Raw genomic sequence first — 12,061 nt, forward strand, 5'->3', positions numbered from 1 at the left:
TCTCTTTCCTTTTTCTCTTCACTTGCGGAGTCGCATACCTTTCCCCCGTCTTCTCCCACCTTCACATTCCCCGCCTAATATTGTTCACTAGTTCTTACCTGTTACCGTTCTGAGGTTTACGGTTAATACTGCATTCCCAAGAAAATTCACTGTATAAGTATTGTATATTGTATACTTTATTTGTTTTATCTATGTTACCCCTCCCTACGAACAAAATAAAAAATTTTGAACAAGAAAACCTGGTAGCTGATTGGTTTCTTTGCAGAGCTGCACCAGATTTTACACTCTACAGTTTTAGTAAATGACCCTCAGTTTGTGTTGGAGGTTATAGAGGTTAATTTTGACATGGACATATGTTATGTTGAACAATATATGACCAATGTTATACCATAGTTTCTTAAATGTCTCTATGTCAAGTATATTGCTTGACAATGAACCGTATTTTCATACTATGTCCTGTCATAAAATCTGTCAATAAAAAATATTGAAAAATAAATGTCTCTATGCATTTTTCCTACAGGATAAAGCTGATGGCCGAAGGAGAATTAAAAGACATGGAACAGTTCTTTGATGAACTCTCTGATTCATTCTCAGGCACAGAGCCTGATGTGCACAAAACAAGTGTTGTCGGTAGGTTCAATAGAATGCGAGTGATTGCAGGCAAAAACCAAATGTCAGGCACACTGGGTATAGAAAAGAATCACCCCCTTTAACCACTTGCCCTCCAGAGGATTTACCCCCCCCCCCCCCTTCCTGACCAGGTCATTTTTTTTTTTTTTTTTTTTGTGTTATGGTGCTGCGTTATTTTAACTGACAAATTGCACCATGCAACTCTGCACCCAAATGAAATTTATGTCCTTTTTTTTCCCCACGAATAGAGCTTTCTTTTGGTGGTATTTGATCACCTGTGCAGTTTTGAGATTAAAATCAATATATTTTACTTTTTGCTATTAAACATGTGCAGTAAAAAAGAAATCGAAATTAATCATAAATTTAGGCCAAAATGTATTCTGCTACATATCTTTACTAAAAAACAATCACAATACGTGTAAATTAATTGGCCTTCATGAAAGTTATAGTGTTTACAAATGGCGGTATATATATTGGATTTTTTTTTTTACTAGTAATTGCGGCGATCAGTGACTTATAGCGAGAATGTGGCGGGCATTCTGACACTGGGGGGAACTGACTTGGTGTCACTGACATCCCCAGTGACACCAATACAGTGATCAGTGCTAGTAAAAAGCACTGACATTGTACTAATGGCACTGGGCAGGAAGGGGTTAATGTGGGGCATTCAAAGGGTTAATTGTGCTGTTTTACTGTGTGTGCTTTACTAGGGACACATGCTGCTTTGTGTTGCTTTGCTATGCAGAGAAATACAAAGCAGCATGTCGGTACTGACAGGGGAGAGATCTGTGTTGTTTTCACACAGACCTCTCCCCTGTCACTGTTCATCAGTGATCGCCGGGTGCTGGCGAGGAATCTCTGGCCAGGACTTGGGGATCGACAGCTGCAGCAGATATATATGCTGCATAGCAGTGTGCAGGAGCTCACAGGGGAGAGAAATGTATTGTTTACTTACATCTCTCGCCCTCCGTCGGTAATGCTCGTCGATCACCGGGTGCCTGGCGAGCAATCACCGTCTGGGACCCAGGAATTGACAGCCGAGGCTGCAAATAGCGGCACGGGTAGGGCGCGCGCCCCTACTCGGAAATGCAAAATCAGGTGTATTACTGCTATAGGGCAGACGGGAAGTGGCTAATGTGTTGGGTACCAACAATTGACTGTAATGAGGTGGCCACCTTCAGGATGGCTGCCTCCCAGTTTCACTGATGCTTGACAGTACAGTTTATACTATATTTCCACCACTCACCACCCATTCTCTCCCCTGTCCATTCATAAAACACTTGTATTTTGTGAATGATCCGCAGAATACAAAGGGTTCTGTGAATGGACATGAAAGAGGAGTGATGGATAGTACAGCTTTTTGGGTAGGAGAGCTCCCATTAAAAAAAAATACTGGAATTGCTCTTTGGGAATTAAAAAGAAATAAAGCAGGTACCTACTTCTTAAGAGGTTTCCTGTTGAATTCAAAGATGGAGCATGTTTCCTGGCTCTTTACAATTTAATGACTACTGCTTCTTTAAACTGTCTCCTGAACTGTCTCCTGAACAATTAATTAAAGCTTTTCTACACACAAAAACTAAAATAGTATATGGCAGCTCACCAGTCCAGGTTCCCTTTTTGTTTCACCTGGTAATCCTGAAAATTGCACACTCCCTGTCCCTTCATGGCACACTCAATTCTCCACTGTATCTATGGAGGCAGTCTTGGATATCACACAGACTTGACTTCAAACAAGTATGGCTTTATTTCTATTATATGGTGGATTGAGGAAAGATGAGATTGTTTTTCCTGTATTTTCATGTCACAGGACGTGATAAAGACAGACACTGCATTTTTGACAAGATAAACACATATTTTCTAACAGAAAACTAGCATGCACCTAACTATTCCTAAAAATGCTTCACCTAACTAAGCTAGATGCGTATACCTATTTTCAGGCCACTCCAATCTGTTCATGTGATGTCTTGTCATCAATCGCAGCTGCAGGGAACAGGCTCTGACAATTGCTAGTTATGCCTAGAACAGTGGTGTCACCCATAGGCTTACTATGGCCCATCCGTTGTTGGGGCTCCCTCCTCTCCCCTGAAGCCTTTAGCTGGCAGAAAATGGATCACGTGACTGGAGCAGGTTGAAAATGAGTACATATGTAGATCTTTCTTACACAAGTTGGTTAGAATAGGTATTAGAAGGGGGAGAGAACATTTTTAAGATTAGTTAAGCACATCCCGGAATTCTACTTTAACCTGCTGAAAATCAAAATGAATGAGGAAGAGGGACAAGTGTGTTGCAATGCTCCTCCATACCCAAAGTACTCTCTATATCTGTTTGCTCCTGATGTCAGATAAAGCAGTAGGGAAAAATGGAAAGTGTGATTAATACATTCCCGCCTGGCCTATATCAGATTGTTGACTGAGTGGGCATCATATGACATCCTCTCAGAAAGTGCCGCTCACACTGCCCCAGGGCCATGCAGTAGTGCGATCTCTCACTGGTTGTGTCCTCCAGATACAGCCGATTACTGACCACTACACTGGCCTGCTGTAAGTGTCATGTGATCACTGTGACCAATCACAGCAGATCACATGACTATTGTATACAATTTTGTTGTTTGCTGTTATTGCGATCACATGGTACAGACAGGGCCAATCACAGCCCATCTGTACCTTGTGATTAGCTTTGGTTAATCACAACAAAAGACTGAATCAGTTTCATTCAGTAAAAATGGTTTCTTATATCAATGAAATACTTTGGTATAAGTAATCCTAATGTTTATTAAAAAAAAATCCTCATCACTTCCCCAGAGTAGTACAGTGTTACTATGGTAACACTGAACACTGTATTGCTCTGGTCACAGTGTGTTTAAAAAAAAAAAAATTATTAAAAATTTAAGAAATAAAAATGTTTACATATTGTCACCAGTCAGTGTCCCTGACGCCAGTTATATGACAGTGCTGTGTTGGACTAGTGGCAATATGTTTTCATTTTCCAAAAAATTGTGACACAAAAATTACAACTTCAGAAATCTCGTCATGACTCTTACTAAATGCCTTGGACTGTCTATTTTCAAAAAAGGGGTTATTTGGGGGGTATTTGTACTATCCTGGCGTTTTCGGTCCTCAAGAAATGAGAGGCTGTCAGTACATCAGGATTTTCAGGTATATACCATAGTTTGTGGACTTTATAACTTTCCTACATACTAAATAATATACACGGATTTGGGTTATTTTCACTAAAGAAGTGTAGCAGAATACATTTTGACCTAAATTTATGAAAAAAAAGTTATTTATTTGCAAGATTTTTTAACAGATTTTTCTCAGCTGTGATTAAATACCACCAAAAAGCTCTATTTATGTGAAAAAAAATTTATAAACATTTCATATTGGTACAGTGTTGCATGACCTCGCAATTGTCACTCAAAGTGCAACAGCGCTGAAATCTGAAAATTGGCCTGTGCGGTATTGCAGTGGTTAAGCTGCTTTGGGGCCCGTATTAAAGTGAATGTTACTTCTCCTCCATGGCCAAAACATGGGTTAATGTTAGTTCCAGGCAAGGGAAGTGTTGGGGAACATCAATGTAGCTGGTATACTAAATCCAGATGCTCAATGCAAGTTATTGTTGTGTAATGAACATATATCAAAGCCATGGCTGTTGCTATTGCTTAAAAAAAACATTCTTTATGTTGAGTTTCATCTTCAAAACCATTTTGATTATATAAAATTCCTGCTTTTAGGACTGTTCCTTCGTCACATGATCTTGGCCTACAATAAACTTTCATTCAGTCAGGTATACAAGCTGCATACCTCACTGCATCGTTACTACCACAGTGATAAGGCCAAGACAAAGCCAGAAAATGAAGAGGCAGAAATGGATCTCTGCAACAGTGATGAAGAAGAGGGTGAAGAAGCAGATGAAGGTGGAAAGATGTCAAAAGAAGATCTTGATTTTGCTATCGGGTAATCTTCTATCTCTTCTTCTATCTATCTATCTCTTCTTCTATCTCTTCTTTTTCATTACAAGCTAACATTTAATGTTTAAAGTTTCAAGACCTTTGAGTATCTACAATGATTTTTAGCTTACTGATCCTTTATTGTCATTGTAAATATATATAAGTATAACATTTTTTTGTTCTTTGGGGAGGATATTTTAGATCACATCTCATTCTGTGTCTTCCCATGCCATGAGCAAGTTAATTATCAGAGATGTGTGGCTGTAGAGTCCAGAATCAAAAATATCAGTGTTCTGGTAGAAGCATGCTCTCCTCAGTACTAGAAAGAGAATCTTGTGCTGGTGTATCATGGCAGAAGAATAAATTTATGGAAGCTATAAACTGTCCATGGTATACTTCCACCAAAAATGCCTAGTAATACTGTCATTAAAATCTACCAACATGATAGAATTTGAAAGCTAGAGTACTTCTTGGAATGTTCTGAAAACATTAGGAGGAAGGGGGTTCTTGCAGAGGTGTGAATAAACCAACACAGACTTGCCTTTCCCATATAGGTGTAAGCCACCAATCAAACATTTCATGGGTGATCATACACTCCTATTCTGCATTTGCATATCAGTCACACCTAATACTTTTTTGCTTTTGGTCCTAGGTATAGCTATGTTTTCTCTAGAACACATCAAATAAAGGTTACATTTTATTAAAGTCCAGACAAAGACCAAAAATGGTGCCTACATGTCTTTTTTAGATGCACCATTTTGCAGTAGAGCTTATGTTCCACATCAGATTTTGACCTTCAGTAATCCCAAAAGACAAAGCTAACCATTGCAGGTGGTGTGTTCTGTGTCATATATGTGGATAACAGAGCCCCATGTTTTCACAACTCAGTTAGCCTTTCACAGGGAAGATCTATGTGCTGCTGGTTTTCCTCCCCCAGCTCTTATGCAGCTGATAACAGAGGGAATGTAATTGCTTATAAAAAGGGGAAAAGTGTATATAATTTTGTTATATATCTATAAACATGTTTTGTCTTTCATTACTTCTTTAACCACCTTCCGCCTGCCCTATAGTACAATGACGGGCACAAGGTGGTTCTCTCGTTCTGATAGGACGTCATATGACGTCCTACCATTCTCACTGCACATGCGCGGCTCAGGGAGCACGCAGCGGCGATCGCAGAAAGAGCCGAAGATGTCAGCTCGGTCATGTGATCAGCTGTGTCCAATCACAGCTGACCACATGTAAACACGGAAATGCCGGTTATCAGCATTTCTCTCCTCTCGAGCTGTCACGCTGACAGCTCGAGAGGAGAGGAGAGCCGGTAATCGGCTTTCCACGGAGGGGACATGTACATTGATCATCAGGGCACTGATGATCAGTGTGCCCTGATGATCAGTGTGGCCCCAGAAGTGCCACCTGTCAGTGTCACGTGCCAGTGCCACATCAATGCCACATATCAGTGCATACCAGTGCACATCAATGCCACATATCAGTGCCCATCTGAGCTGCCTCTCAATGTCACCCATCAGTGCCAGTCATTGCCACCTATCAATGCCAATCAGTGCCACCTATCAGTGCCAGTCAGTGTTGCCTATCAGTGCCGCCTATCAGTGCCATATATCAGTGTCATGTATCAGTGCTGCCTTTCAGTGATGCCTGTCAATGCAACCTACCAGTGCCTCCTCATCAGTGCCACCTATCAGTGTCCATCAGTGCAGCCTATCAGTGCCCATCGCTGCAGCCTCATTAGCGCACATCAGTGAAGGAGAAAAATCACATATTTACAAAATTGTATAACAAAAACTAAGAAAAAACTTTTTTTTTTTTTTTCAAAATTTTCAGTGGTTTTTGGTTTGTTGAAGAAAAAATAAAAATCCCAGAGGTGATTAAATACCACCAAAAGAAAGCTCTCTGTCTCAAAAAAATGCTAATTTCATATAGGTACAGTTTTTTGCAGACCGCGCAATTGTCATTCAAAGTGTGACAGCACTGAAAGCTGGAAATTGGCCTGGGCAGGAAGGGGGTATAAGTGCCCTGTAGGCTAGTGGTTAAACTGAATGGGTTGTTTTAGAGGGTAAGGATTTACAGTCATTTTAAGCGTGCCATAGATGGGGAGGCTGGTCAATACACAAGTCAATTTCTCAATCGACTTTTGTACAGTGTGTGTGTGATTTTTACATGAGCATTTTGTGTTACAAAAAGGTGACATTGACTTCATTCTTAATGACACAATTGTTTCTTTGTACACAACAGAGAAGATGATCTAGCTTGCAGTGGACCTTTGTCACAAAAACAGGCGGAATATTTCCTTTCTCAGCAGGTATGGCGTAATCGGCATTTTGAAAAGGAAAGCTTGTAAAATATTAGTCTGTTTCTTTGAAAAAAAAAAAAACAAAACATAATTTTCCATAATGGTTTAAAATTTTGTTGTTTTTGAAACACATTTTTACAGTGGTCATGCATTCTGTCCTGTTCCTGTCTTTTTGTCTTGAAACATAATGGCACAACTTTTTAATAGTATTTCTTCTCAAACTTTAGGTTTCTTTTAAAGCTGAATTCCAAGTATGGCTGTTTATTGCTTGGACTAATATAATTATATGTGTGCCATACTTGGCCAGTCCCCATGGAAGCTGGCAATCACTGTAGTTGACCCCACTAGAGGTCACTTTCTTGGCACAGGGGGCCATTCAGAGAACAATTTCTCAAGCATGCTTGAACATTCTCTGAATGAGATGCAAAGGTGGTGCAGTGACTTCATGATTTTCACCTTGTCCAGTCAGATAATGCTTTGCATTCATAAGGATAATGCAAAGTGTTCCCTAAAAGGTGCCTGTGTCAACCAAACGAACGTCCTGGTGCTGAGAATTTCAATTCCATCAAGTACACTGGCTAAAGCTGGTTGCTCACTCAGCAACTTGTCCATTGAGAAAATGTCTTGCATTCTTTTCACAGAATGCAAGGTGTTGTGTGAATGGAGGAGTTGTGGGTGAATGTCATGCTCTCCTCTCCTCCAGTCACTCAACGGCTTGCACTCTGTGAAAAGAATGCTATACATTTTTCTCCACGGACGAAGTGTAGAGCAAGTGACCTGCTACAACCACTCTACTCCAAGATGAGTGAGTCTTGGCGCTGGATGTTTGATGCTTACTATACTGTGAGGTGAATTAAAGTAAAGGTTTTAGAGAATGCTGCTGCTTTCACTGATCGCATGTTATTTTGTTATTTGTGCCAACTTATTTTTATTATACCCCTTCGTTTTTTTGGTTTTTTTTTTTCCAAGCATTTTTTTATTTAGATGTTTTTTTCTATGGCCAAAAAAAACTGTGTTGTGTCCTCAGCACATACAACAGGAAAACCAGAATCAAGCACATGTCTGCTGTACACAGAAGTTCTGTACCTTTCTCCTTGATCTGGGAGCAGTGTAGCTGTTCCATTGGGGCAGCAAGTTTCATCCCACTTCCTCCCAGACTCTGGTGGTTCTTGTCTGACTCTTATAATGGGGATTCCTAGGATCATAGATGCAGGGGGGTGGCCTTGAATGAGAGCAATAAATGTCTCAGTTTCCAGAAGCAGACTCTCTTCAATTTTGATGTGGGTTTATAAGGTGTGGAGTGATCTTAGAAAAGGAGGGGGGCTGCTAGTTGAGCTGAAAACGCTTGAAAATATACTCAAAAATGCTCATTTCTTGCAGTTCAGGCTTGCTTGTTTTCCATTCTATGAGAAGTCTGTGGGGACAGAAAAGCTCAAATCTGCCTGAAAAGTAGCACATGTACTTTTTTAAGCGACATGCGTTTTGCTACAGGCGACAAAACGTTTAAATATGAGCAGGGGCATTGACATGAATGGGATTTTCCTTGTTGAGCGTTTCTGAGCGTCAAACTGAAAAAAATGTAAATGGGGCCTTGGAGGCTTTCCACTTTTTGAACACAACAAATTGGAGGAGTTCTTATTTTAGAACCTGTACATTCTGAAATACACCTGGCCTCTGTTTGTCCTTTTTCTTCTGTGCTTCTATCCTTTACACAAGAGAATCACTCAGAAACCTTTCACTTTAGTTTTCTAGAAATAACAAAGTTAATTGGTAAATACATGATCATGCTTCCATCAGTCACTGAAAATCCCTATCCACTCATCAGTAATTTTTTGTTTTCTAGGCCTCATTGCTGAAGAATGATGAAAGTAAGGCTCTGTCACCAGTCTTACTACAGAAAGAGCTAAACAATTTATTGAAGTTCAATCCAGACTTTGCAGAAGCTGTGAGTCCTATTTTTGTGTGTTTGTTGTGATTATAAAAATGACATGCAACGTAGAAAGAAGAGACACTCAAGTCAAGCTGATGGCTACTGGAGCTGCAGAATATATCGCCTTCCAGCCTTCCTATAGGCATCAAAAAATATTTTAAACTTAAAGCATTTATCTGTCTTCCAATTTTTAATGTGTGGGTTTTTTTTCTTATCTTTTAGCATTATTTAAGCTATTTAAATAGCTTGCGTGTCCAAGATGTATTCAGTTCAACACACAGCTTGCTGCATTACTTTGACCGCTTGATCCTCACTGGTGCTGAGAGTAAAAGTAACGGGGATGAAGGTTATGGGAGGAGCCTGCGTTATGCGGCACTCAACTTGGCTTCCCTACATTGTCGCTTTGGGCACTAGTATGTATTTTCATATTTGTTAAGCATAGATTTTTAATGCAGCTTGTGAGCTTAATTACTTCCAAGGAAAACCCTTAAATACTGCTAAGACTGTGCCGATCTCCTTTGCGAACAATTATTCAGACATGTATCGCCTTATGCATACAGACGCTTACTAGTTCCTGTGCGCTGAGGTGTAAAATGCCTAGCACTAGGGTAGCCGTATACAGCCATATATAACTTGTAGATAACTGTACCAGAATCATAATTTTAATGCCATTTTTAAACTGGAGCGGTTTATAGAATAAATTTTATACAAATTAAATAAATTGGTACTAATTTATATACAATAACCCTATTGTTAAACCTAACACTGTTCAAAGTAAAAATGTATTTACTTTAATTCTACCAGCAAAGTGTATCCACAGGCACATTGTTTGTTTAGTAGGGTGACTATGCTAGGTATAGAATTGTGCTGCGGATATTGTAGTATTTGTCATGTCATTGTGTCATTTTTCAATTTTAGTCATCAAGCAGAACTTGCTCTCCAGGAGGCAATAAGGATAGCACAAGAATCAAGTGATCATGTCTGCCTGCAGCACTGTCTGGTATGTTGAGATTTACTGTATATTTTCAATAACGTTGGTGCTTATTTTGTGCTGAAGTCCGCAAGAGACAGAAGACGGCAGTTAATTTATGCAGGCCAGACCTCATGGGGTAATGGGGTGTCTAAACAAACATTCATTCACATGAACTGCAAGGTATGTCACCCAAGAGCTGTGTTTTTCTCAGGAATACCGGAGTATTGCACAACGCCACCATTCACATTGTTGCTGGTATTAGAAGGTGTACTGCATGTGCCTCGGAGTGGACTTATCAAGGGAATATAGAGCAATTTTGAATTTTTCCAAACTCTTCAGAGTGAGACCAGTAATTCCAGGGCCATGATTTATTCTAAAGAGATCATCTGTAAGAACTTTTAAAGCATCACCTATCGAAAATGTTAGATACCGAAGTTTGTCCATGGTATACTCGCGCAGGTGCATGCAGCATCGGTCCGATCGCTGAGTTTTCACTGCTGCTGTGAGCAGAGCGTGGTGACTGTCAGTTACTGCTGTCTGCACAGGAGTGCACTCCTGTGATCCACTGGAGAAGTACAGCCAAAAGAGTGTTGAGTGTACTTCTCCTTTTAAGGCTTGATATGTTGAGTCTTTACTTAGCTCCTCTTTTTATATTTTAACAGAAAATGCACTAGAACTATCTTTATTTTTCAGAAAAAATTTGCTTTTTGATAAATCCTTATGCTAATATTGTGTGACATAAAACATTGGAGCTACCATAGACTTATTCTCCAGGATCTCTGCTTTCAGAGAATACATACACTAGATTGCCAAACGTTTTGGGAAGCCTGCCTTGAATGCACATGAATTTTAATGTCATCCCAGTCTTGGTTTGTCGGGTTCAATATTGAGTTGGCTCACCCTTAACGGCTTCAGCTCTTCTGGGAAGGCTGTCCACAAGGTTTAGGAGTGTGTCTATGGGAATGTTTGACCATTCTTCCAGAAGCACATTTGTGAGGACAGGCACTGATGTTGGACGAGAAGGCCTGGCTCGCAGTGTCTGCTCTAATTCATCCCAAAGGTAGTCTATCGGGTTGAGGTCAGGACTCTGTGTAGGCCAGTCAAGTTCCTCCACCCCAAACTCACTCATCTATGTCTTTATGGACCTTGCTTTGTGCACTGGTGTGCATTCCTGTTGGAACAGGAAGGGGCCATCCCCAAACCTTCTTTTTTTTTTTTTTTTCCCCGTCTTTTAGATTTTCATAAATACTAAAAGACATGGTACACATCATCAACTTGTTTCACTAAGTAAGTTGGACCTTATCAAGCCTCTGAGTGTCTTGTGTGATGTTTTCTTCAGATTTGGCTGTATATCCTGAAGAACAGAAAGGGGGAAGACAGCAGTATCTTATTGGAGCACTCTATAAAGAAAGCTGTCCACTTTGGACTTCCGGTAAGCAGTTTGATAAAGTGGGCCTTGTGTGTCGTGTGTGGGGTTTTTTTTTTTTTTTTCATATTAACATACTTACTGCTTTAACACACTGCGAAGGTGTGAAACCCGACTTCACAATAATTTTACTCTCTAACTCTTAATTATGTTCTCCATAACAATTAAAATTTAAATGCAACTTCAGTGAAAATTTGTTTCATTTTGAAAAAGTTACCTTGAGTTAGAATAACTGTTGTTATTGCTGTCTGTGATAGTATTGAAGAGTGTCCTGGGCTTTTTGTTATGACTACATAGAAAGTAAAGGTAAAGCTCCCTTTTTGGCTCGTTCATACGAGTGCATTTCAGTAACAAGCAGTACTACAATGCATAAAGCATAGTTCATTGTGGAGCCAATCATTCTGAATGTCTAATGCATCTGGCCAGTGAATAACAATGTTTTGTTGTACATCACATCACAACACACCAGATATGAAACCATCTGTGCGTTGTGGTGCAGTTTGTTGGATGAAAATGGGGTATGTCTTTATATTTTTTGTAGTGACATGGCAGCACATACTTCATTATTAAGCTGCTTAATTCATTGCATGTGCATCACCACTATGCATTCCTGTGAATGGGTCCAAAGGGAAATGTAGATGACAAAATGCTGATGGGAGATTCTAACCTTTCTCCACTTTTTGAAAAATGTTCATGTTGCTGCTTGTGTCCTGGTTGGAAGGATTCAGTAAACTTCCTGTCCTGGTGACCACACTGAAATTAAGGGGAAACTAACTGTGATGGAAACCGGATGGAGGTTCTTACCTCTTTTTCACACCTTAGCTGCTTACTACAAATAGGCAATG

At 39.9% G+C, this 12,061-nt stretch overlaps 1 protein-coding gene across 1 annotated transcript in view; it reads left to right on the top strand.

Annotated features, from left to right (window-relative positions):
- ANAPC5 (anaphase promoting complex subunit 5) overlaps positions 1-12,061 on the top strand; it is a 38,789-nt gene that overhangs the window by 11,568 nt on the left and 15,160 nt on the right. Inside the window, exons 3-9 of the mRNA XM_089676522.1 lie at positions 521-630; positions 4,361-4,583; positions 6,830-6,896; positions 8,731-8,832; positions 9,040-9,230; positions 9,736-9,817; positions 11,130-11,222. Coding sequence (XP_089532648.1) covers positions 521-630; positions 4,361-4,583; positions 6,830-6,896; positions 8,731-8,832; positions 9,040-9,230; positions 9,736-9,817; positions 11,130-11,222 — 868 coding nt within the window. The remainder of the gene's footprint in view (positions 1-520; positions 631-4,360; positions 4,584-6,829; positions 6,897-8,730; positions 8,833-9,039; positions 9,231-9,735; positions 9,818-11,129; positions 11,223-12,061) is intronic.

Source organism: Staurois parvus, unplaced genomic scaffold, assembly GCF_062004578.1.
Source record: "Staurois parvus isolate SC_StPar_1 unplaced genomic scaffold, SC_StPar_1.0 ptg000014l, whole genome shotgun sequence".
NCBI classification, from domain to species: Eukaryota; Metazoa; Chordata; class Amphibia; order Anura; family Ranidae; genus Staurois; species Staurois parvus.